Raw genomic sequence first — 27,794 nt, 5'->3', positions numbered from 1 at the left:
TAACTTTGAATTGATTAACAGGGTGGTTCCGTTCGGTCGGATGATCCGATTCGGATCTCCTGCAGTTCTGGTTTCCGCTAGTTTATGGTTTTAGAGTTGGAATACTAACATAAACCTAAAACTGGAATTTTTACTCACTTTTAAAAGATGTCACGAATAAGATCAATAAGTTTTATTAAAACAGGTTACTTTGCTAAAAATTTCATCAAGAGAAAATCAATTAAGTTGACGTCTGTGGGTCTACGTTTGGACAGTTTAGGCTCGAAGTTAAATGCAGGGAAGCTGTAATTTTCAACCGATAATGGGGGCAGCAGCTTCGTTTGGCTTTGGTTTTCCTGCAGCTGAACTAACGATCCCATGAACCATGACCGGAAGTCACAGTCGCTTGTCGGCTTTTTTAAGGGTCACTTTTCCTTTGATGGACTCAAATCTTAGTTGAAAAAAACATCCTTAATGAGCATAATTTTTAATACCTCAGTTTGAAATTCATTTTACTTATATGAGTATTGAGTGCTGAAACTATATCGTCATAAATTTTCATTCATAATGTTTTTTTCCTTCAAAAACCTCAGAAGTTTCTATAATTCACATTATTTCCAAAGTGTGTGCATTGACAATTCAAAAAAAAAAACTAATTTTGGCTTGAATTCGAATTGTTGCTCCCTCCCATGGACAAGCGATGGCACCTCGAATATCCCTAGACGCACAGCCCAACTCGCACTCTCATCACATTGCTGCTCAGTTTCGGCTGTTCAGTGTTTTATGCAAAAGTTTTCTGGCGGTTGCGTTCGGTCGCTTGCCTGCTTGCTGGGGGAAAATAAATTTTCGCGTGATTTTCCATTTGGAATCACCGATCCGGAAATGTGTTTCACTGCTCTTGTTCCTGTTGGAAGTTCTTTTTTGGAAGTTGTTGTTTCTGTAATATTCCACTTTTGCCTAACGAAGCCGAGACCAGGACTGTGTGGCGCCAGAATATTTCATTTTACGGAAATTCCTTGATGACTGTTGGCATGGGGCAGAAGTGGTTATTGTGTAACATCATTTTATGCTGTAGAATGTTTTCATACTCCAAGTCAAATTGATTTATAATGTACTATTTGATTGTCATATTTTTTTAAAAATTATTTTGACGAAATAAAATCCTGATTTTTTTTTTAAACGAACACACACATATAGGATCTCAGTGAAACTTCATGTTTCTTTGAAGAGATCTAATTTTACTTAACTCTAAGGTGTACATCTTTCAAGGATATTATGGCTAGCATCTTACAAATGCTAAAACCATCAGACCACAGAAAGAGTACTATATGTGCCGTGATCGGGATTCGATCTCATGGACTCTGGCTTAGAAGACTGGAACGCTATCCTCTAGGCCACGACCGGCGGCATTTACCTATAATCTATATCTAAGTAAAGTTTTTCAGAAGTTACTATAAATACAACAATATGAATTTTAATAATATCAAATGTTATACCTACAAAGCATGAACATATTTTTCTAGCACGTTTATGAGTTGGCAAATCCGGAAAATTTCATCTAAAGGGTGATACTGTCAAAATTTAGTCTATATTAACTTGACGTATTTCTTTCAATTTTGCATTTAAAAACCTGAACACCCCTCATTTTGAAGGTGTGTGTGTGTAGAATGCTGCTCCTATTTTGATTTTGGAATTCACTCTTCAGTTGTCAAAATGCCGTCCAAGGAAGAAGAGCAGCGTATCAAAATTTTGCTCGCGCATCGCGAAAATCCGAGCTACTCGCACGCAAAGCTGGCAAAATCGCTAAAAGTTGCCAAATCAACCGTTACAAATGTAATTGAAGTGTTTGGAGACGTTTGTCGACAGCCAGGAAGTCTGGATCGAGGGGAAATCGAAACCCGGAAGCCGCTGAGACGACAAAGAGAGTTGCCGGTAGTTTCAAGCGAAACCCTAACCTCTCTCTCCGAGATGCCGCAAATAAGCTGAGTGTATCGTCTACAACCGTGCATCGAGCCAAAAAACGAGCCGGACTATCGACTTACAAGAAGATAGTGACTCCAAATCACGATGATAAACAAAATACGACGGCCAAAGCGCGATCCCGGAGGCTGTACACGACGATGCTGACGAAGCTGACGATGCCATGACTGCATGGTAATGGACGAAGAAACCTACGTCAAAGCCGACTACAAGCAGCTTCCGGGACAGGAGTTTTATACGGCAAAAGGAAGGGGAAAGGTAGCAGATATTTTCAAGCACATGAAACTGCCAAAGTTCGCGAAGAAATATCTGGTTTGGCAAGTCATCTGTACCTGTGGCTTGAAAAGCAGCATTTTCATAGCTTCCGAGACTGTCAACCAAGAAATTTACATGAAAGAGTGTTTGTATAAACGTCTGCTGCCTTTCCTGAAGAAACACGGTTGTTCCGTACTGTTTTGGCCGGATTTGACATCTTGCCATTACGGTAAAAAGGCCATGGAATGGTACGCCGCCAACAACGTGCAGGTGGTTCCCAAGGACAAGAACCCTCTCAACACGCCAGAGTTCCGCTCAATTGAGAAATACTGGGCTATTGTCAAGCGGAACCTAAAGAAGACCAAAAAGTGGGGGAGGTAGTAATTTGGCTACGACCGCTAAACGTAGAATTACGCAATTGTTTTTTGTCAATGTATAGAATAACAGAAATTATAGTGCATTTTTGAAATGACCAACATATGAGTGTCAAAATGGCAATATAACGTGACAAATTTCAATCATTTAACAGAATTTAACCATGTGACATAAACCTATCGCCAGAAATAATCTGAGCATGCAGTACATGTGACATAATCGGATCATGCAACATAATCAGATCATGTAACATAATTCGACCAGGTGACCTAATTCAACTATGCAATAAAATCGACCATCTGAGATAATCCGACCATGCAACATAATCGACCATGTGGCACAATCTGATTATGCAATATAATCAACCATGTGACAATATCCGATCATGCAGTTAAATCGAAGATGTGACATTATCTGATCATGCAACATTTTCGACCATGCAACATATTTTGACCATGTGACAAAATCCAACCATGCTACATAACTCGATCATGCAACATAATCCGACCATGTGACAAAATCCAACCATTCAACATAATCAAATCATGCAACATAATCGGACCATGTGACATAATCCGATCCTGTGACATAATCGACCATGCAACAAATATGTGACATAATCCGACCATGTGACATAATCGGACCATGTGACATAATCGGATCATGCAAGATAACCAGACCATGTGACATAATCCGATTATGTAACAAAATTGAACCATGTGACATAATCCAACCATGCAACATTATCGACCATGTGAAATAATCCGACCATGAACATAATCGACCATGTGACATAATTCGATCATGCAACAAAATCGACCATGTGACATAATCGAATCATGCAACATAATCCGACCATGCAACATAATCGGACCATGCAACATAATCGGACCATGTGACAGAAGCTGATCACGCAACATAATCCGACCATGCCACAAAATCGGACCATTTGATATAATCCGACCATTCAACAAAATCGGACCATGTGACATAATCCGACCATGCAACATAATCTGACCATGTGACAAAATCTAACCATGCAACATAATCGGATCATGCAACATAATCAGACCATGTGACATAATTGCCCATGCAACAGAAATAGACCATGTGACATAATCCGACCATGCAACATAATCCGACCATGTGACGAAATCCAACCATGCAACATAATGGGACCATGTGACATAATCGACCATGTGACATAATCCGACCATGCAACATAATCGGACCATGTGACATAATCCGACCATGCAACATAATCCGACCATGTGACAAAATTAAACTATGCAACAGAATCGGACCATGTGACATAATCGCCCATGCAACATTATCGACCATGTGACATAAATCGATCATGCAAAATAATCGGACCATGTGACATAATCCGATCATGCAACATAATCCGACCATGAGACAAAATCCGATCATGCAACATCATCGAACTATGTGACATAATCGATCATGCAACATAAATGGACCCTGTGCCATAGTCCGACCATGCAACATTATCGATCATTTGACATAAATCAATCATGCAACATAATCGAATCATGCAACATAATCGGACCATGTGACATGATCCGATCATGCAACATAATCCGACCATGAGACATAATCCGATCATGCAACATAATCGGACCATGTGATATAATCGCCCATGCAACATAAATAGACCCTGTGACAAAATCTGACCATGCAACATTATCAACCATGTGACATAAATCAATCATGCAACATAATCCGACCATGCAACATAACCCGACCATGTAACAAAATCTATCTATGCAACATAATCGGACCATGTGACATAATTTGACCATGTAACATAATCCGACCATGCTACATAATCCGACCATGTGACGAATTCTAACCATGCAACATAATCGTACCATGTGACATAATCGACCATGCAACATAATCGGACCATGTGACAAAATTAAACCATGCGACATAATCGGACCATGTGACATAATCGCTCATGCAACATTATCGACCATGTGACAAATCGATCATGCAACATAATCGGACCATGTGACATAATCCGACCATGAGACATAATCCGATCATGCAACATAATCGGACTATGTGACATAATCGCCCATGCAACTTAAATGGACCCTGTGACATAATCTGACCATGCAACATTATCGACCATGTGACATAAATCGATCATGCAACGTAATCGGACCATGTGACATAATCGCCCATGCAACATAAATGGACAATGTGACATAATCCGACCATGCAACATAATCCAACCATGCAGCATAATCGAACATGCAACATAATCAGACCATGCAACATAATCGGACCATGTGACATAATCCTACCATGCAACATTATCGACCATGTGACATAAATCGATCACGCAACATAATCGGACCATGTGACACAATCCGACCATGCAATATAAATCGACCATGTGACGAAATCTAACCATGCAACATAATCGGACTATGTGACATAATCGACCATGTGACATAATCCGACCATGTGACATAATCCGACCATGCAACATAATCCGACCATGTGACGAAATCCAACCATCGACCATGTGACATAATCCGACCAACAAAATCCAACTATGCAACATAATCGCCCATGCAACATAAATTGACCATGTGACATAATTCGACCATGCAACGCCACTTGCGATGACCTGTAGGATCCCTGCCACTGCCACTGGAGTCCTCCGCCACTGAACGCCTCCGCCGCTGGCTGTCTACGCTGGTGTGGTGGCCGTCATCGTTGCAAACTGGTTCACGGTTGCCACTGAACTACTGCAAATCGATATCTGAGTCGGATTACCACTGGTGGGGTCCACACTCAGATCGAAGCGCAGCAACGGTCTGTTCAGCTTGACGGCAAACAGAGAAAGAAACCAAGTCGACCGACGGGCCCTTTGTTTTATACCTTTCGTAGGTAGGGAAAAACAAAACCCATCAAAGCAGGCGTTGGTGATGACGTCATAATCCTTTAGATAGGATGTCTGTGAGATGGAAAGTTTTCGTGACGCGAGATCTGTTCGCAAATTTCAATTTGCCCCCCTATAGTGTTGCCGTAAGACGTAATTCTACGTCAAAAAACTGCTAAGGACGAGCAGCAGTTCAAGGCAAACTGGCTTTCTGCGGCGAAGAAGGTGGACAAGGTGGCTGTACAAAATCTGATGGCAGGGGTTAATCGTAAGGCCTGGCAATCCGGATTTGGAAAAGCGGAAGCCTAGCTTTTCCTGAATGTTATACTAACTTAACTTGAAAAAGAAATTTAATTTGATTTTTTAAATAAACGATTTCACCAATTTACACGCGTTTTCCCTTGACCAAATTTTGACCGTATCACCTTTTAAAAATCTGTCTTAATACGTTTATTTGTTTTAAAATATTTTAACCAAACATTCGGTCAAAGTCCGATCAAAATCCAGGAGTCACTCAAAAATATCAAGAAGGAAAACTCTTTGAATTTTTTTTGTCGGAACATACTTTAAATGATAATTTTCGACTTTTTGTGAAAATCTTCCATGTTTTCATAGCACTTTCTTATTTAATTTTTGGCATTTCGGCGAGTTGTGAAAATTCAAGGTAGAATATTTAGAAAGAACATGAAAGTATTATAGGTGGAAAGATCAAAGCTAGAGCGCTTTGGGTAGAGGAATTGAATAGTTGGTGAAAATGTAAGCAGGGCTTTTGTTTTGTGAACAGCTTTTGAACTACTTGCGTGATTCTTTGCCGCGCGCCGTTTCAATGTTGATAGGAAGCGATGAAGAAACCCATCGCATTCCTACCCACATTGAAACACGGACGGGTCGAACACATGAGATTGTGTCCGACCGACTGGCCCGGTCGGACACAATCTCATGTGTTCGACCCGTTCGAACACAAAACTCAATTGTGTTATAAAATGACGTACATGTCCGCAGGTAAAACCGGGTAATATAGCAAGCTAACTATGAAGGAGTATGTGAAATGTTCATTATTATCCCGGTATCTATAAGGACATAGGAACCATTGAAATATTAAGTAACGCTTTTGAAGGGAAGGGGGTATAGCAGTTTGTTACGCTTTGTGGATTTTGCTTACAAATTTCGAGATGAATGTGTTTCGTAGGGAGGAGAGGGGTTGAAAATACTCGAAAATTGCATTACGTTATATTCGAACGTCCTTATAGAAAACAAAAGTTTCCCTATAACATTTTTGCATTTTTAAAGCGTACATAAAGAAAAGTAAAAAAGAGTGATACTAAGAGTATATCATTATTTAGGTTCATTTATACTTCATTTTAAAACATTTCATTCGAAAAAATTTACAGTTTCTATTAAAGTTTTAAAAATCATTGAGGGATCTCGAAGGTTACATTAAAAAAAATTGTTTGAAGTGAAAATCAGTTTAATTTTCAACTCTAGTGAACTCTATACATTCAGATTTCAGCTAAAGTTTCTGTTTTTGAAGTATTAACAATATAAATAATGTAAAACAACATACAAATAAAATATATCTAGCTGATTTTACCTGAACCTGATGATTAAGTACAAATTATTTTATCAACAATAAATAATCTATATATATATAAAGCAATTTCTGTATGTTTGTTTGTTTGTTTGTTTGTTTGTTTGTTTGTCCTCTATAGACTCAGCCGTCTTAAGGGCTAGAGAGCTGAAATTTGGCATGGATGCTCATTAGGACCAGGAAGGATGAAAAATGTTTTTAGATTTTCGGATGACCCCTTCTAAAGGGGATCGTCCATACAAGACAAATATTGTTTTCGCGATATTGACGTTACTTTTCGTCGGATCGAGTTGAAAATTTGCACATGAGTGTTTGGAAAGACGAGCAATCGATTTCAGGGGTGAAATTTCGTGTAAGGGGTCAGCCAAAGGGTCGTCCATATCAACTGTTCGCTGTTTTTGCGATATTGATGTTATTATACATCGTATTCAGATGAAAATTGGTACACGATAGTTTTGAGTGACGTGCAATCGATTTGAGGTGTCAAATTCAGTGTAAGGGGCCGGCAGAAGGGGTCGTCCATATTAAATTTTCAGTATCTATATTGAGCGATATTGACGTTTTTATACATCGGATTGGGGTTAAAATTTGCACATAGGAGTTATTAGGGACAAACAACTGATTTCACTTTTCCAAACTAAAATCAGGGGTCGGCCAAAGGGGTCGTCCATATTAACTATTCACTGTTGATGCGATATTGTCGTTATTATACATCGGATTCAGACGAAAATTGGTACACGAGAGTTTTGAGAGATGAGCAGTGAATTTCAGGTATTAAATTCATTGTAAGGGGCCGGCAAAGGGGGTCGTCCATATAAACCTTTCAATATTTTTGCAATGTCGTCGTTATTTTACATCGAATTGGTATGAAAATTTGCATACGGTAGTTTTCAGGGACGAGCAGCCGATTTCAGATGTCAAATGTTTTGCCAGGGGTCGACGAAAGGAATCGTCCATAAAAATTAATTTTTCATTTGCCGCTGACCGTGACCTAGAGGATAGCGTTCAAGTCTTCTAAGCCAGAGGTCATGAGATCGAGTCTCGGTCACGGCACACATAGTACTCTTTCTGTGGGTTGGTGGTATTAGCATTAGAAAAATCTAGCCATTATATCCTTGAAATATGTACGCTTTAGTCTTAAGTAGAATTTAGATCTCTTCAAAGAAACATGAAGTTTCACTGAGATCGTATATGTGTGTGTTCGTTTTTTTTACTGTTTTTAGCAATGTTGACGTTATTATGCAATGGATTGCTTTGACAATTTGCACACGGGAGTTTTGAGGGAAGGGCAATCGATTTCAGTCATCAAAGATTGTATAAGAGCCCCCGAAAGAGGTTTAAATTTTTGGCAATAATTGCGTTATTATGCAATGATCGAGTCGAAATTTATACACGTGGTTTTTTGGCACGGTCAAAGGATTTCTGATTTCAAATTTAGTAGCAAACGACAGACAAAGTGATCGACCAATATTTTTGCAATTATTACTTAACAATGAATTCAAAAGTGCATCTGGAAAATGCTTGGCTATTGGCTTTCATACAAACTGCATGACATATTCCAAGTTGAAAGCGAAACGGAGTTCGTATGGGATCAGCTAGTCGTTTATAAATTATTTCATAATTGAAACCAGGTAAAAAAATATAATTAAAATTGAGATTTGTCAAAAACGCAATCTTATCTTATTATATAGATATAGATCTTATTTTATAATAGTGGTTTTCATCTGTTTTTTTTTTGTTTTGAGCAATTTTGAATTTTAATTTTTTTGAATTTTAATTCTAAATATGAAAGTTTTTCTTGTGAACCTGATTAATTGTTTTATATTCCTAATGTGAAATCGATTTCTAATCTAAATTCCATACAAAATTTTTCAATAATTATGAACAGAGCAGACAATTTCCTTAACCAGTAATCTCTTATTTGTATTTCGACTCTTTAATTTTCTATATGTTTTTTTTTAATTATTTATTCGAAATTCAACTAGTGAATCTCAATGAAAATCCCGAATGATAAGACACTGATATTTTAATTAGGAAACTGTTTATAGTTTTAATTCTGCATAACAATTGAAATTAAAAGTTGCAATTCCAAATCTTGTCCAACCAATTAACCAATGTCCCGGAATGAGTTTCGAACGTGGAAAATGAATCTTATTTAAATTTAAATGTAAAATCAAGATTCGAATCAGGATTTTGTACCAATGATGAACCGAACTAAAAATCAAAAATAATAAACAGGATACAGATTCCATAATCCAATCACTATCTAGTTTTTGATTGTTATGTTCAAAATATTCATAGGCAACACTTAGTATTTTTTTTAGTTTGTAATCAGAACACCGGTATTGATTCAATCCTTAGCTCACCAGATATCTTACCATACTGATTCGGGCAGGGTTTGCCCTAGCTATTTTATCTAAAAAGCTTGCCAATTTCATTTGATTTCAAAATTTACAACCCAAAATCTGGGCAGTATCCTGAAAAATTTAAAAATTCTTCAAAAAAAAAACAAGAAGAAAAATAAACTAATGGTTTTATTTTTCCATCGAAACAGATCAGCCAGTTTATTTGAATAAACTTTGGTAAAAAAATAAGGACGCAAAATACATTAATGTTATCACGCAATTCTAATTTTTCTTTGATTTTGCAAACAAATTAAAAACATTTTAGCAAAGTCCAGAAAATCAGGCAACCTTAGTGAGTCTAATCTAATTGAAAATTCCATATTCGAGATTATACTTAAAATTTATGCACCAACTTATTTTGTGAAAAACTTTTGAAGGTGTTTTTCGAGAACAGTCTTTAAATAACTATCAACAAATGAGACAACTTTAGAAAATGTGTAGTAAAATTGTGGACCTGGGATATGATTTTGAGATTTTGACCTAAGTTCGAGTCGAGATTGTTACTCGGGATTCACTTTAGTCGTGCATCAAAATTTGATAAAGAATTTAATATTTTGAGTTTAGAGAAGAACATTTAGCTCGACATTTTTTGGACCCTCAAGAAGTCAAGATCCTTGAGAGAATTTATGAAGCGGCACAAATCTTATCTGCAGGCAGAAGAAATGAAAGCGATGTTGATTTTTCAGTACAAAATATTCAATTTTCCATACAAATATAGAAGTAGTAACTTACTCACGTAAACGATACTTAAAAATTCTGCAAAAAATCATGGATGAATGTTGAACCGAAACGGAGCTTTTAAGACCCCAGGGTTCGAGAAATTAAACAATGACCCCAAATCAACTAAGTTGACCCCCACACCCCCTTTCCTTACCCCGTTCCTGCGGCCATGATAGCTACATATAGAGCTTCAATTACTTAAGTTTTATAGTTTTCAGAAAATTCAATAAAAAAAAATTATAACAAATGCTTGCATCACTGAAAGAAGCTTGGAAACTTTCTATCTTTAAGAGCTATCAATCTAATTGAAGGCATTTTGTTTCCTTGAAGCGCGCTATTTTTGTAGCTTTAATATGCATACACAAACTGAAACCTGAATTGAACTAGAGACATAAAAATTTTCAATCGTTGATACACCATTTCAACAAAATTAGCTACCATTGACAATATCTGACCCCAGATTAGAATTCTGAACTTCGAACTCGTTCGCACACTTGAGCATCAGTCGAGTTTTCAAACGATTTGGATGTAAAATCGTTAGGTCTATAGGTTTTTTTGCGAATAGCCACTTAAACTCGTACAGAAACATACACTGAATTTGATTGTGTCTCTGTAAAAGCATCATTGGCAAAGGAAGTGCACATTTTCGCTTCCATGTACTTTCCACCTGAATATGCCACTTCACATTACTTTGAATTATTTTTCCCAATTCCACCAAATTTCATTATGGAAAAATAAAGCATTTCACACACATTTCACTTACAAAATAGGTAGCAAAAAGCTCACAAAATCTACAGAAGTGACAGAAGTCCCTCAAAATTATTATCATTTATGCAACCAGCTCAATTCATGTACAATCCTTTGACTATACTAAAAGGCACATAAAAAATTCAAACTATTTTTTAAGCAAAAAAGAATTTTTTTTACCATTTTTACAAAATAATTAAAAAAACCAACTAAGTTATCATGTGTCGAAAATATTATAATTTTTGAGCACCGGAAAATAAGCTCTCATGATCGTTAAATCCCCTTGTTCTACGAAATACGCACTGCAACATGATGTACACATTGTTCCTCAACTTTCACCATCATGAAATTTTAATTTTTCACTATAGTTAATTTTAAAACGCGTTTTTACTTTATCTTGTTGACCTGGAGCATATAGAGCGCCATTGATCGGGGCACGTTGAGCTTTTTCTGCCGTAGAATCTAGCAGCGGATTCAACTCGATGAAGTTAACCAAATTATTAGCTTAAATGTTTGCTGGGAATCTTTAAATCAATAATAAATGTAAAAAATTATCAAGAAGAAAAGAAGTTATAACGAGCAAACAACATGGATTCTAGAAATTCGTTACATAAGTTATAAATTCCATGAGCAAAGGCATTCATATTGAGGCTATTTTCACCGACTTCAGCAAAGTCTTTGATCGCATTGGCATATCCCTTTTAAACTTATAATTAAAAAATTGGCATTCAGCCAAATATCTCCTGGATGCAATCATACAAAACCGATCGAATACAAATTGTTCGTTTCCAAAACCCTGTAATTGTAACCTCTGTATAAGTATAAGTATAAGTAAAGCTATTAGTATAAGTATAAGTATAAGTATAAGTATAAGTATAAGTATAAGTATAAGTATAAGTATAAGTATAAGTATAAGTATAAGTATAAGTATAAGTATAAGTATAAGTATAAATATAAGTATAAGTATAAGTATAAGTATAAGTATAAGTATAAGTATAAGTATAAGTATAAGTATAAGTATAAGTATAAGTATAAGTATAAGTATAAGTATAAGTATAAGTATAAGTATAAGTATAAGTATAAGTATAAGTATAAGTATAAGTATAAGTATAAGTATAAGTATAAGTATAAGTATAAGTATAAGTATAAGTATAAGTATAAGTATAAGTATAAGTATAAGTATAAGTATAAGTATAAGTATAAGTATAAGTATAAGTATAAGTATAAGTATAAGTATAAGTATAAGTATAAGTATAAGTATAAGTATAAGTATAAGTATAAGTATAAGTATAAGTATAAGTATAAGTATAAGTATAAGTATAAGTATAAGTATAAGTATAAGTATAAGTATAAGTATAAGTATAAGTATAAGTATAAGTATAAGTATAAGTATAAGTATAAGTATAAGTATAAGTATAAGTATAAGTATAAGTATAAGTATAAGTATAAGTATAAGTATAAGTATAAGTATAAGTATAAGTATAAGTATAAGTATAAGTATAAGTATAAGTATAAGTATAAGTATAAGTATAAGTATAAGTATAAGTATAAGTATAAGTATAAGTATAAGTATAAGTATAAGTATAAGTATAAGTATAAGTATAAGTATAAGTATAAGTATAAGTATAAGTATAAGTATAAGTATAAGTATAAGTATAAGTATAAGTATAAGTATAAGTATAAGTATAAGTATAAGTATAAGTATAAGTATAAGTATAAGTATAAGTATAAGTATAAGTATAAGTATAAGTATAAGTATAAGTATAAGTATAAGTATAAGTATAAGTATAAGTATAAGTATAAGTATAAGTATAAGTATAAGTATAAGTATAAGTATAAGTATAAGTATAAGTATAAGTATAAGTATAAGTATAAGTATAAGTATAAGTATAAGTATAAGTATAAGTATAAGTATAAGTATAAGTATAAGTATAAGTATAAGTATAAGTATAAGTATAAGTATAAGTATAAGTATAAGTATAAGTATAAGTATAAGTATAAGTATAAGTATAAGTATAAGTATAAGTATAAGTATAAGTATAAGTATAAGTATAAGTATAAGTATAAGTATAAGTATAAGTATAAGTATAAGTATAAGTATAAGTATAAGTATAAGTATAAGTATAAGTATAAGTATAAGTATAAGTATAAGTATAAGTATAAGTATAAGTATAAGTATAAGTATAAGTATAAGTATAAGTATAAGTATAAGTATAAGTATAAGTATAAGTATAAGTATGAGTATCATTCCTTTTTTAATATCAAAAATTAAGTCATACGGTCTGTGAATCTAGAGCCTGGAAAATCATACTGTTAATTACGTAGTACATCCAATAAATCGGATTGTTCAATCTTCAAGTTTAGATAGTAATGAGATTTACATATAATTGATATGAAAAAAAAAACTCAATGTCCCATTCATATGAACTGACAAGCGAAACATCCTGCAAAAGGAATTAATTTCGAATTCGCTCCAGATCTGGCAGCGTCGTCCATTCATAAATTTTCCCTCCTGTGTGCCTTAAGAATTCGCCACCCAGGCAAAGTAGTGTTCGTTTCATCTTGCCCTCGATTTTCACACACGTCATGAGTTTCTCAATGAAGCGTATTATCTATTGCTTGGTCACATTATTATATCTTTATCGGTGACATCCTTGTCTTCTTATTTTAGGAAGAAGGGCAGCCTGCAGTACATGGCATAAAATGTAGGCCAGAATGTGTTGCAGGATAATGTCGATTTGTGAAAGGAAGCAAAAAAAAAGACACAAGCGACCAAAAATGAAACCGGGGGTCGAACCGATAATGCTGCGCAATAATCGATTGGATTTCTTTTATCCGTGAAGAGATAACGCGCACTCAGTTTTTCCATCAATGATCAGCGATGCGTGATGAAAATTATTGTGATTGAATTTTCGAAGGATGGGGAAAACAGGAAAAAAATAATTTCATTTCTCTCTTGGATGTGCGAATCTCAGAAATTCCTCGAGTAGCTCATTGTCTCATTTTAATAATTTGCTGTTGCTCTTTGAAACTAACTAATTGAATCCAAACCGAGCAACGAACGTGTCTTTTCCGGCAGCCCACAAAGATACTCAAATTGAAAATCTTTCCACATTGTTTTCGGTACCATGTCACAACTTTTGCCACTTGCGGAAACCACTGGTGGAAAATATGAATTTACATAATTTTCTAATGAATAAATATAAGCATATTCTGCCACCGGGCACGCAAAACTTGCCAACCATGCGACATGGAACATATTTTATCAGCCCGCAGAGGAAAATTAGCATCATAAAACTATTAAAACAGAATCCGCTTTGCCGTGATGCTAGCTAGTGGGATGCTCTTTTGTGTGTTGTGCTATGATGTGGGTGCCAGGGAAAATTCCAAAACTCGCTGATGCTGAAGAGGAAAAATCCCCCGAAACACTTATTTTAAGCGGATTTCGCGCCCGGAAAAATAACAGAAAGGTGTTGCTAGATAGCGAAAGGTGTCTCGTTTTTGACAGGTGATGGGAATATTGTTTCCAGATCGTTAGCAGATGCAATCGACAGTTAAGTCAGCTTATGATGCACCGAATGATACCTTAATTGTTCTGACTTCAAGGAAACAAAATAATTTTGACTCAAAGGGAAAAACATAATTTTTGTAAATAATTATTTTGGCATTTTTTTTTGCCTTTCTTTCAGAAAGGTATAGTTATCGGTCGATTTGAGAGATCATTAATTATGGGTCTTAGATATACCTTTATAGGTACCTATCGAATCAGCTCGACGAGTTCTGATGATGTCTGTGTATTTGTGTGTATTTGTGTGAATTTTTGTAAACTTTGTTCTCGACGTTTTTGTGAAACTGAGCAGTACAATAAAAATGATTTTTATCTTGAAAAATTTGATTTTTTTTCTTCTTCAACCTATAAAAGAAAGAAAAAAATACAAAATAGTTTGAAAATATTTTTTTCATAGTAATTATCAAAAATCATCACTCCAAAAAACGTGGCCATTTGGCTTGCTAGCCACAACCAGCAATCACTAAAATCAAGATTATCGAAACCATGGCGCGATAAGCACTGGGTACGCTCTCACTCCGTGTAATTCCGCATAAGGAAAACAGAGGGCGTCTCCAATCGATTGACAAACATAAATGTCTTGTCTATCGTTTGTCTATCGTCAATGTCTAGATGTCTTGATTCAAATTTGTCAAGTGAAAGAGTTATTCTTAAAATACTAGTCTTCCGTTTGGAAAACCGGAAACAAAATTTAATTCTGAGCTTTAAACCCAAAATTAAAATTCTTTAAAAGGGATTGCATCATGAGGTACAACCCCGAAATTGGATGATTCAAGCCAAAGGACTAGACCCTCACATCGCATATTTCTATAGTGATGGTAAGTCCAACGTTAGATTCTCAATCACAGCTTGCTCTGAGAAGGGGAAAACGACACGGGAACGCGAACGATATATGCACACCATCTCATCTTCTCACGTACCGTTCGTGCTCAGGAAGCTTTTTCTAAGCACGAACGACAGGAGAGAATTTCGCCCGTAGAAGCAAATTGAATCCAATAGGACAAATGCTACTGAATCCTCTCGAGCTTTAAGCTCTCCGGCTAGTTTTTTTTTGTTCCTTTTTATCTTCCTCTCTCCAGATCTAACGTTGCGCGATGAAAACTTTTCGTTCGCATCGAAAAACCTGTGCAATTGTTGCGTTCTTTTTGTTGGGGTTGGTGTCTAGAAAAACGATGACGGCTTGGAAGTCAATCCGAACTTTCACTTGCTGAGACCGATGGAAAATAACAACCAAACAGTAGCGCCACCAATCCCTCCATAGTAGAGTTTGAAGCATTTGGGTTTTTTTGCATATAAAGCTAAAAAGCTAATCAAGCTAAGCTAATAATTGACACAGTTGAAGAAACAAAAAAAAAACTCCGAATTAACCATTTTGGCCAGGTTGACAAAATGACAAAATTGACAAAATGAAAAAAAATGGACCAAATAAAACAATTTGACAAAATTGAAGAAGTTGACAAACTTGACATAATTCAATGATTTGTCAAAAATTTCAAAATTGAAAAAAGCAAAAAATTGACAAAATTGATAAAATTGACAATATTGACGATGCTATAATCGACAAAATTCACTGAATTGACAAGCTTGATAAAACCGACAAAAATCGACGAAACTCCCCAAATTGAAAAAATCGACAAAATTGACAGAACTGACAAAATCGACAAAATTCACTAAATTGAAAGAATTGGCAAGATTGATAAAACTGGTAAAATTGACAAACTTGAAAAAAATTAATAAAATCGAGACAATTCACAAATTTGACAATGACAAAATTCACTAAATTGACAAATTTGATAAAACTGACAAAATTTTCCAAAATGACAAAGTCGACAAAATTCACAAAATTTACAAAATTGACATAAATGACACAATTTATAAAGTTGACAAATTATACAAAATTGACAAAACTGAAAAAATTGCCCAAATAAACAAAATTAACAAATTTCAAAAAATGACTAAATTGACAAGATTGACAAACCTGAAAAAATTTACTAAATTGACAAAATTGATAGTACTGACAAAATTGACTAAAACAAAATCGACAAAATTCATGAAATTCACAAAATTGACCAAATTGACAAAATCGGAAAAAATTTTACAAAATTGACAAAATCGAGAAAACTAGCAAAATTGACAAATTTTGACAGTCACAAAATCGAAAAAAAATCAATTAATTGACCAAAATGATAAGATTGACGAAATTGACAAAACTTAAAAAATATTGACAAAATTGTCAAAATTTACAAAATCGACAAAGCGACCAAATCGACAAAATTGACATAATCGAAAAAAATTGACAAAATTGATAAAATCGAAAAAATGGGCAAAATTGACAATGACAAAATCGACAAAGTTCACTAAATTGAGAAAATGGACAAGATGGACATGTTTCACTAAATTGACGAAATTGATAAAACTGACAATATTTACAAAATTGAAAAAATCGACAAAATTGATAAAATTGACAAAATTGCACAAATTGGCAAAATTGACAAAAAAAAAACGAAAAAAATTCTCCAAATTGACAAAATTGACAGAATGGCCAAAATTGACAAAATAATTTTTTTTTAAATTGACATGAATAACAAAATTAACAAAATTGACAAAATTGATAGTACTGACAAAATTGACTAAAACAAATTCGACAAAATTCACTAAACTAACAAAATTGTTAAAACTAACAAAATTGACAAGATATTGGCATGGGTTCGATTCCTATCTCGGTACTGGGTGTTAAATGTTAATCTTAAGTTGTCCACGTCATTTATTCAGTCTGTAAAGCCTAAATCGGCTAAGACGGTGTATGTCTTTTAAGATTGATAAAACTGGCTAAATTGCCAAAATTGACCAAATTGACAAATTTGAAAAAATTGACATAATCGACAATTGACATTGACAATGACAAAATCAACAAATTCAATTGATTGACAAAATTGATAAAACTGACAAATTTGACTAGATTGACAAAATGGACAGAATTGATAAAACTGACAAAATTGATCAAATTGAAAAAATGGACAAATTAACATAATTGACAAAATTGCCAAAATCATGAAAATTGACAAAATTAAAAAAAATCACAAAATTGACAAAACTGAGAAAATTGATAAAACTGGCAAAATTGACAAAATCAATCAAATTGGCAAAATCGGAAAAAAATACAAAATTTACAAAATCAAGAAAATTAGCAAAATTGACAATGACAAAATCGACAAAATTCACTTATTTGACAAAATTGACAAAATTGATAAAACTGGTAGGTTCTAAAAAATCTGGGATTATGAAAATCGGTTGATTAGTTTTCAGAATTCAGTCCAAATAGTTATTCAGCTGAAAAAGTAAATTCACTGTTCACTATATATGATTAGAGACTCTCAAAGCCGCCCCCCAGGGCGGTACGGATCACTTTGAAAAGTTCTACAATTCTAGTCAAAATATTACTAACAGGCTAGTTGTATTTTCCAATGTGTAGGCTCATTATTGCATCCGAATATCTCGTACCAGTACCACGTGATTTGAACAGAAGAAGGAATAAAAACACCCGCCAAAATTTCCCCATTCTAATATTTAATGCTTATATAGCCAGCTTTGATTTGCTTTCAGTACACGTGAACTCTGGATGGTCGTTTCTAATGCCCGACTCATGGCGATGTTGAAAATAACCCCGCCAAAGGAAAAAAATTGGATGACAAAATGGGTGCCATGACTTTTGATTCGTGTCAATAAAACCGAAAGGTGTATAGGAGGGTCCCTTTTCTTAGGTGGGAGGGGCTCAGAACTATAACTTAAATCTTACCCTGGCCCAAATACTTCTCTGTACCAAATTTCTGGCTGATCGGTTGAAGGATGTGGAATTGTATCATATGCATACTTGCCAACAAACAAACATACTTATATGATCCACGTTCCACTCGTTTTAATTTGTTAGAAGATATGGCCCGATTATGAAATGGTGTATCAATACACCCTGATTCTACAACCGGGTTTAAAAATTAATTTAGAATTCTAATCCCAAGATTAATGTTCTTGAAAAGGGATTGCACCATGAGGTACAAACCCGAAATTGGATGACTCAAGCCTAAGGACTAGACTCTCACATCGCATATTTCTATAGTGATGGTAAGTCCAACGTTAGATTCTCAATCACAGCTTGCTCTGAGAAGGGGAAAACGACACGGGAACGCGAACGATATATGCACACCATCTCATCTTCTCACGTACCGTTCGTGCTCAGGAAGCTTTTTCTAAGCACGAACGACAGGAGAGAATTTCGCCCGTAGAAGCAAATTGAATCCAATAGGACAAATGCTACTGAATCCTCTCGAGCTTTAAGCTCTCCGGCTAGTTTTTTTTTGTTCCTTTTTATCTTCCTCTCTCCAGATCTAACGTTGCGCGATGAAAACTTTTCGTTCGCATCGAAAAACCTGTGCAATTGTTGCGTTCTTTTTGTTGGGGTTGGTGTCTAGAAAAACGATGACGGCTTGGAAGTCAATCCGAACTTTCACTTGCTGAGACCGATGGAAAATAACAACCAAACAGTAGCGCCACCAATCCCTCCATAGTAGAGTTTGAAGCATGGAAAAAATAGAACAATTTGACAAAATTGAAGAAGTTGACAAACTTGACATAATTCAATGATTTGATTAAAATGACAAAACTGACAAAGTTGACAAAAAATTTACCAATATGACGATGACAAAATCGACAAAACTCACTTAATTGTCAAAATTGACAAAACTGACCAAATTGACAAGATTGATAAAACTGACAAGATTGACAAAATTGACAAAGTTGACAAAATTGACAAGATTGATTGAACTGGCAAAATTAAAAAATTGATCCAATTGACCAAATTCATATAAATTGACAAGATTGACAAATCGACAAGATTGACCAACTTCACAAAATCGATGAAAATTGACAAAATTGAAAAATTGGCCAATTTGACAATGACAAATTTGAGAAAAATCACTAAATTGACAAAATTGACAAGATTGACAAAATCATGAAAATTGACAAAAATGACAAAATCGAGAAAACTGACAAAATTGACTGAACTAACAATGTTGAAAAAATCATGAAAATTGACAGAATTGCCAAAATTGACAAAATATTTTTTTTTAAATTGACATGACTAACAAAATTAACAAAATTGACAAAATTGATAGTACTGACAAAATTGACTAAGACAAAATCGACAAAATTCACTTAACTAACAAAATTGTTAAAACTAACAAAATTGACAAGATTGATTAAACTGGCTAAATTGCCAAAATTGACCAAATTGACAAAATTGAAAAAATTGACATAATCGACAATTTACATTGACAATGACAAAATCGACAAATACAATTGATTGACAAAATTGATAAAACTGTCAAATTTGACTAGATTGACAAAATGGACAGAATTGATAAAACTGACTGAAATTGCCAAAATCATGAAAATTTACAAAATTGACTAAAATAACAATGTTGACAAAATCATGAAAATTGATAAAATTGACATTATTGACAAAATAGAAAAAAAAAATTATAAAATTGATAAAATTGAAAAATTTGACAAAACTGACGAAAGTGAAAAAGTGTCAAAACAGACAAAAATGGCAAAATTGACAAAATTAAAAATATTGCGATCTCAAAATTAATTCTGCTGATTTTTACGTTTCGGTATCGTATTTTTCTCTAGCAATTGAAATTTTATCCAATAATTTTATCTATGCATTTGTTTCCATTACTTGAGAGGTTGAATAATTTAAAATACATGGTCAGGCATCTTTTTTGAAATAGTATTCTTAATTTTTATACCCCTTCCATTTTGAAGTTACCATATGCTGTAACTCCAAAAGGAGTAAATTGAGTTAGATTATAATGTCATAGAAACGGAATCATACAAGATATTCCAGAATCTAGTCATTCAAAAATCTCCAATTAGTTGCAAATAATGTTATTGATATGGAAATTATGATAATATTAAAAATACTTTTATCCTATTAAAAACTTTGAATCTTTATTTCCTACATTGTTTTTGGATTTACTGCGTATGAAATTCATTAATCATAATTCATAATTCATTTCGTGCCATATATACCCAAATATAATTTACAGGCTGTAAGAAAGGCTACAATCCACTGTCAAGTGTATTAAATCGGGTTTTTATTATTGATTGACACAATGGAATTGGCAAGACTTTCAAACGAGAATGGATGAGTTGTTAAAAGGGTTTTAAAGAGCTTTGGTCAGAGAACAGAATTCAAAATAATACAGATAAAAAAAAATTTATTTCGAAGTTATTTCGGAATTGAGTTTATTATTTTCATAGTTATAATCTGATAACAACCGGAGTTGGTCATGAATATAAGAATTGCCAGGTGTAGTTTTGAGCAAAATTATTCTGTTTCTAATAGGTTATGATTGTATGCTGAAAGTAGTATCATATCCATGCAAACGTTCAAAAATGTAAAAGAAAAAAAATAAACTATTCCCCAAATCAAATAAAAATATTTGTTCTATTTTTTGTAGGAAGGATGCACGACTTGAAGCTGAAATCTCTCTTTTGTGTTTGTCAGTATTCTTTGATTTTAATGTTTTTATCATTAAATTTTTCATTTGTCAGATCAGTTTTCTAAATATAATAAAAATATTTTTGTTTTCAAATGAAGAGTTAATCACCGTGAGTAACAAAGAGATGAAATATGGTGAAAAGTTTTTGAAATCAAAACTACCCTTCCGCTCATTTTAAACATTTTTCATCGTATGTGGATTTTCCAGTACTTAATATTCAATTTTTCCATTAAAAACTAAAAGTTCAAATATATTCAGGTAAACGTCACTTAAAACATTTGCAAAAAATCATGGATGAATTTTGAAGCGAAACGAAGCTTTTTAGACCCCAGGGTTTGGAAAATTCAAAAATGACCCCAAATCAGTCTAATGGACAACCTCTCAGTTTTGTTTGTAGGTGGGAAATACTAAACAAATTGTAAACATAACGAACGCATGAATTCAATGCAAAACAGAGTATGTTAATGGACCTTATAGAACAGTATTAATAAATAAAACCACCATAAATAAATAGCGGATAAACAAAGTTTTGAAAATTTTAAATTTCGTTCCAATATCAAGGTTCCTTGAGGTTCCCGATCGAAAATGATGCCATGATTTTTAGCATAATCGGTTCAAACTATCTCAGAATTGACCAGATAAATATTTCTGTTGGATCTCCTGAAGCATAGAGCCCTGATTTAAGCTGGGTAATGTGACCGTTCATTATATTACGGCCACGCTGCAAAGGTGCACCCAGGGGAGCTGACCAAATCATTCATTCAGTTAGGAGTTTAGGGTAGATGTAAAGAAATATCACGTAGCAAAGCAAAAAATTAAAACCATAATAAATATTTTATAAATAAATCAATTAAAAAGTGAACTTTCAAAAGGAAAGCTAGAAAACGGAGCAGAAGAAATCGCTCAATGAATAAATAAAAACAACACAAAATACACATGTCAGGTACTGTATACAGCCTTATACAACACTACACGAACCACGACACGCCTCTGAGTACTCCAGGAGTCGTCTATAAACAATTTAGACGAGTCAGGAGGAAAATCTAGGAGGAGGGAAAATTGCGTTGAGTGACTTCCTCTTCCACTTGGATCAAGACCTCGTGGCAGCTTACACCTAAACGGGTCGTCTTTACCCGTCGCGATAATCCGAGTGTCGAGAGGCTGAAACCACGATAGCGCCAATAACTATCGGGCACAGCCGGAAAAATTATCGAATCGACCGAACCCAGGTTGAGCGGCTTGATCTTCGTGTTGGACAAATACACGAGGTCCTCAATCACACTGAAGAGCCGACATCATAGTTACATTGCCAAAACTAGGTACGTCGAAACTGGGACCGCGATAGCGCCAAGGTCTACTGGGTCCAGAAACGGAGACAGAGGCCGACGGTGTATCCAGGTGGTTCCATAGTCGTTCAAATGGTGCCGTTAAATCCTCCCGAAGTCTGGAGTCTGGCATCGAGGTACCCATTTGTCCTGGAGAGCGTTGGCGGTCTTGACCACGGTGACCACGGACGACAGTACAGTAACGAGCAGCGGAGAGCCAAGGCAAGCAGCAGCGCACATCGACGGGCCCTCACACGACACACCACACACTTAAACGTAGGTCTAGTATTGGAAAATCAGTAAGGGAACAAGCGCAGGTTAGTGATTCAGGGAAAGTGCCAAAAAGTAAAGTTAGCCTTATAAATGGTTTGGTTCCGGCACTCAAACTCTGAGTTTTTAATTGGGCTAGTGAGCCGACCCTGGGTGTTTTTGAAGAGTCCTTGTGACTGAGCGGGCTGTAACATAAGGGATTGTTACAGTAAACAGGTAGAACATTCTGAACAGACCATTATTTATTTTAAGTCAGGGGTGAGCAACGCGCAGCGCGCGGGCCGCATTCGGCCTCGAGACATGTTTGTGCGGCCCGCGGGGCTAATCTCAAATTAAATTTATTTCACAATTTTTTTCTACGAAAGATTGTCAATTATCATAAAAAAGCAGTCCGTACTATACCAAAAACATGATATATTATTAACTTGATATGCACGTTCGCTTGTTTGCAGTTGCATTTTTCTCATAATCATCCGTATGGTTGCCTTTAGGATTTAAGCTTTTTATTGAGTTCTTTTTAGTTATCGGAAATACGTTATATAGGAGGTAGTTAAGATTACATTTTTCGTTTCAAACAAAGATCAAATTGTATGAAAAATTAAATATTTTTGTTCTTGATTTATGACAGAAATAAGGAAAATTTTATAATAAAAACTGGGCTAACGTTTAAATATTTCTCATCGATTGAACTCAGCGAAATTCTGATATCTCGACTAAAACAATATCTGTAATTCTAGGATTCAAACCAAAAAGTTTGTAACGATTACACAGTGAAACAGCATTTTTGGTGCCTATGTTTCAACTGATTTTGTAAGAGTTTGGCGTCCTTTATTCAAAACATTTCACAAATTTCGGCTATCGCTTCTTGTTTCGGTAATATAGCGTGTGGAAATTTTCAAATTGATCAATTTTGGGTAAAATCGATCTGTTCAGGCCAATCCCTTAAAGTTGCTGGTTCGGTAAACCACGGAAGATCCCCGACGTTTGAAATTCAACCAATAATAAATTAACACGGCACTGTGAATCGATCACGGACTTTATTACTAAAACGAACACTCTACGATACAAAAAAGAACAGTGGACTGTATTGAATGCGACCGATACGGGTGGTTTATTGGTTCTATCTGACTAGCCACTTTCTACCTAGCTATCAAAAGTTCACAATAGCGGCTCGAATCCGTTCGGTTATCACACATTCCCTTTCCTACGCTATTGACTAGGTACCTAGGTACATATTTCTGCACACGCACTGCTATCTCTAGCAATTATCACTGCAGATACGTGTGGTATGGATAAAACAATTGATGCTGCTTATGGGTTGATTGGAATGTTATTGCGCGTGGCTCGCGCTGCTGTTTTTTGGCGTTAACATACCGCCCGCCTTGAGTTGACTCAATATGAAACTGTTTTCTCAAGGTGGCGACTCCATCATCTTGGACCTCGTTTTACTCAGGTTGCGATGGACTGTTGGTTATTGGACTGTTTTCCATGAACGTGGACGCTTCCAGATCGATGTTGCCCTGCTGAAAACGAAAAGGATTGATTCTGGGTTGATTTCTAAATGACTGCAACGTAACTTGCACAACGGCCCCCAGGCATCAACAAAGAACAAACTTTGTCAAAAGCCTTAATGCGCCCCTCTCGGGGGCTGATGATACTCAGTGTTTTTCAGCTTTCCGGCAATAAGAAAAGGTCCCAAGTTTTATTGCGTTCCAGAGGTCCTGTTGAAGAAAAAACGCACGACAGTATCGCCAAAATATTTACGATTGAGGAGAACATAACTTTTATATCGCCCCCTGGCATCGACGGCTAGTATGCCGTTCCTAGCCACTTTCGCCCCTATTGGGGGCATACTTATCTTACGATGAAACATTTTGATCAATCCAAGACCCAATTAGCAGCAGCAGGTGTCATCACGAGTGAGGAATTAGGAAATCTTCGACCATCATACGCGGTACAATTACAAATCCTGGCGGAGGAAAATTCTGTAGGTTTCGCTAACAAATAGGTAGAATGAGACGTAACTTAATGCTTGGCCCCCTGGCAAATACGGCAAATGTGCCGTCAGTGCCAACAGTGCCCCTCATGGGGGCGCGATATACTTATTTTTGAGTTAACCGGGAACTATGAACGAACGTTGTTACATCCGAATGAGAAAACGAAGGAGCATATCGATGACATGTGTTGACCATCCTGGACTTCAATGACAAATGATGATGTGTACAACCCTGGCGGAGGAAAAAAACACTATATGTTCCGCAAACAAACAGGTGGGATTACACGTAACTTAACGGTCGCCCCCCTGGCAAATACGGCCAAATATGCCGCCAGTGCCAAAAGTGCCCCTCACGGGGGCGGAAATACTTATATTATAACGGCTGTCCAGGAATTGTGGTGACGTTGGTGACATACTATTGTTGCGATTGATTCCTAAACTTTGGCTTATCTTCTTGGGTCGCTTGGTGGTGCTGCTTCGTTGGTGCTTTCAGAAGGGTCTTGTAGTCCATGGATGTCGCATGCAATCACATTCTTGTGGAATGTAATCCATGAGCTGTTGAGCCCAATCAGTTTGTCCCTCAATTTCTGCCAATGCAATTGGTGTTCATGTGTGCATGATTCGTCGCAAGAATGCTTTAATTTCCAAAGCTCTTGGAGAAACACATTAACTAGGACAATAGCTGGGCTTGCGAGAACACAGTGGTCGAATAAATACGCAGCGACGAAACAGACCAGACAAAACATAAATAACATAAAACTCCAGCAAGGTGATTTGGTAACGGTTAAATTTTTCGGCGATTCAGTGGGCATCAAAGCACTGCAAGAATAAACGGTCGTTTCCGGTAGCTCTCCAGCAACAATCCATCCTAGGTGAGAATTCTGGAGGATTGGACCGACCTCATCAATTCTCATCTGGTGCGGCAACAAAACTTCGTAGAATGTGGAAACTCCTAGTACTAGATCAATGGGACCGGATTTGTTGAAATCGGGATCTGCCAGGCTGATAGAAGGCGGTATTTTCCAAGTCCTAGTATCGACGCTTCTTTGAGGCAAATCCAAAGTAATTTGGGGAAGCACAAAGAATTTCCTCTCGCCAGTAGTGAACGCAGATGTACACGATATGATACGAGCAAATACAGCTTCCTTCGAGATGCTTGAAGACCCTCCAACACCATTCACAGGAAGGTTTTCGCGAATACGCTGAAACTTGAGCTTTTGCGACAAATTCTCAGTCATCATACTAATCTGAGATCCATTGTCCAGCAGGGCACGAGCAAGAACTGTGTTACCACTGCTATCAGCTAGCATGACAACGGCTGTCGACAGCATAGCAGTGTGAGTGTTTCGTTGTGTACTGAGTAGTGTAGTGTGATGACTTACAGTGGGCGTGTTTGTGGGAGGTGGCTGTAGTGTAGTTTGCGAATTGTTCTCTGTAGATTGGAAACTGTTCGTCTGGGCCTGATTCTGTAGTGTTTCAGGTTCACTTCTCGATTGACTGATCGCGCGTTGAGGTCTTCTTGGGGAACGAGAATAGAACTGCAAGTTAGACTGGCTATCTTGGTTCGGAGAATAAGGATGCAGTAATACATGATGACGTTGTCCACACTTCGAGCAGGAACAACACGAGCAGTTTTCGACGAAATGTCCGGAATCAAGACAGTTAAAGCAGAGTCTCAACCTCCGAACCAAATCCTTTCGGTCAATCACCCTCATCCTGTAGAATTTGGCGCATTGTTCGGTCTTGTGCGATCCACTCCTGCAGACAGGACAAAATCTCTCCATAGTCACCGTGCTGTGACTGATGGGAGCTCTGTAGCTTCGATGGTCATCATTCCCATTTCGACTCGCAGTTGATTGTAGGATCGAGCATTGGTTTTCCAAAAACACAATCATCGATTCGTATGAAGGTACGTCTTTAGAACCGTGATGTGTTTCCCAAAGACGGTATGTGACTGGGTCCAATTTTTGAGAGAGCATGAACGCCAACAATGTACTCCAACTGCTAGTCTTCTGGCCCAGTTTCTCCAACTGCTGGAGGTTGATTTTGAATGTTGATATCAGTACATTTAAGGCTTCAAAACATTCTGTCGGCATAATAGGTGCTTCGAAAAGAGCTTTCATATGCTCCCGAGCTATCAGCTTATGATTCTCGTATTTTGCTTGCAAAGTGCTCCACGCCAGACTGTAATTAATCGCTGCTACCTGGATCTGATTAATCTGCAGAATGGCATCACCTTTCAACGATGTTCGGAGGTAGTTAAATTTATCCATGTCATTTAGCTGTGCGTTGTCATGGATCAATGATTTGAAGTTGTCCCGGAAGTTAATCCAATCCGAAAGTTCTCCAGAGAAGGTTGGCAACGTCAGCTCAGGATACTTGGTGTGGCATGGCAAAACTGGGTCAGAAACGAACGGGCCAAGGTTAGTAGGCTGAGCAGGAATCGACTGGATTTTCGAAAGCATTTGTTGTTTCAGCGAGAAATATCTGTTTACGAAATCCTTGTACACAGTCTTATTTTCCATTTTCCAAGTTTGCTTTTTAGCAGCATCATCAACAGAATCATCTTCAGCATTAACGTCTTCCATGATTACTTCTATCTGAACGCGTAGGTCACAAAATCTCTCATAAGCCTCGTCTAATTTTGCTAGCCGAGGTTGCAGTGAGCCATAGTCGCTATCATCCTCGTAATCTTGCAGAAAATCCTCCAAATTTTCAAGTAAATTCCACAAAATTTGTTCTTTTTTGGACAGACGCCTGATATCATCAGTCATTTTGAAACACAGGACACTTTACAATCACTTCTCACTTGATCACTCCCGAGACCTCAACGGCAATGGCGACGAATTGACAAAGGTATTCAATGTTGACTAAACGAAATATCAATTTTCCAGATCACTTGATCAGTTTGTGTCTTATTGAATATGTTTCCAATTTATTTTAACTTCAGCTATCTCCCGGAAAACGCTTCCCAGGAACCATGTAATGCAATTCTTACAGTTTTCAACAAATCGCAAATTTTAAATCAAATCAATTTCTCGCATTCAGCCACCTCAACCATTCATCAAGTCAATCATACACACACACTACAACTACAAGTACTTAT

At 35.8% G+C, this 27,794-nt stretch overlaps 1 protein-coding gene across 1 annotated transcript; it reads right to left on the bottom strand.

Annotated features, from left to right (window-relative positions):
- Positions 1-24,137: 24,137 nt before the first annotated feature.
- On the bottom strand, positions 24,138-27,462 carry LOC129742757 (uncharacterized). Its single transcript, XM_055734699.1, has 2 exons — positions 25,588-27,462; positions 24,138-24,212 (listed from the first exon to the last, which is right to left on the bottom strand). The coding sequence occupies exons 1-2, from the start codon at positions 27,460-27,462 to the stop codon at positions 24,138-24,140; spliced, it is 1,950 nt and encodes a 649-aa protein (XP_055590674.1).
- Positions 27,463-27,794: the final 332 nt, after the last annotated feature.

Source organism: Uranotaenia lowii, chromosome 2, assembly GCF_029784155.1.
Source record: "Uranotaenia lowii strain MFRU-FL chromosome 2, ASM2978415v1, whole genome shotgun sequence".
In the NCBI taxonomy this organism is placed as follows: Eukaryota; Metazoa; Arthropoda; class Insecta; order Diptera; family Culicidae; genus Uranotaenia; species Uranotaenia lowii.
Note: the sequence above shows the minus strand (reverse complement) of the source record. Positions and strands in the feature narration are given on the sequence as shown.

What these genes read in the sequence shown, in the direction of transcription:
- LOC129742757 (XM_055734699.1), bottom strand. Translation starts at nt 27,462, where the DNA reads ATGACTGATGATATCAGGCGTCTGTCCAAAAAAGAACAAATTTTGTGG. An exon ending in ACCAGATGAGAATTGATGAG is followed by an intron (nt 24,213 to 25,587) that starts GTCGGTCCAATC and finishes CGTTTTCAGCAG; the next exon opens with GGCAACATCGATCTGGAAGC.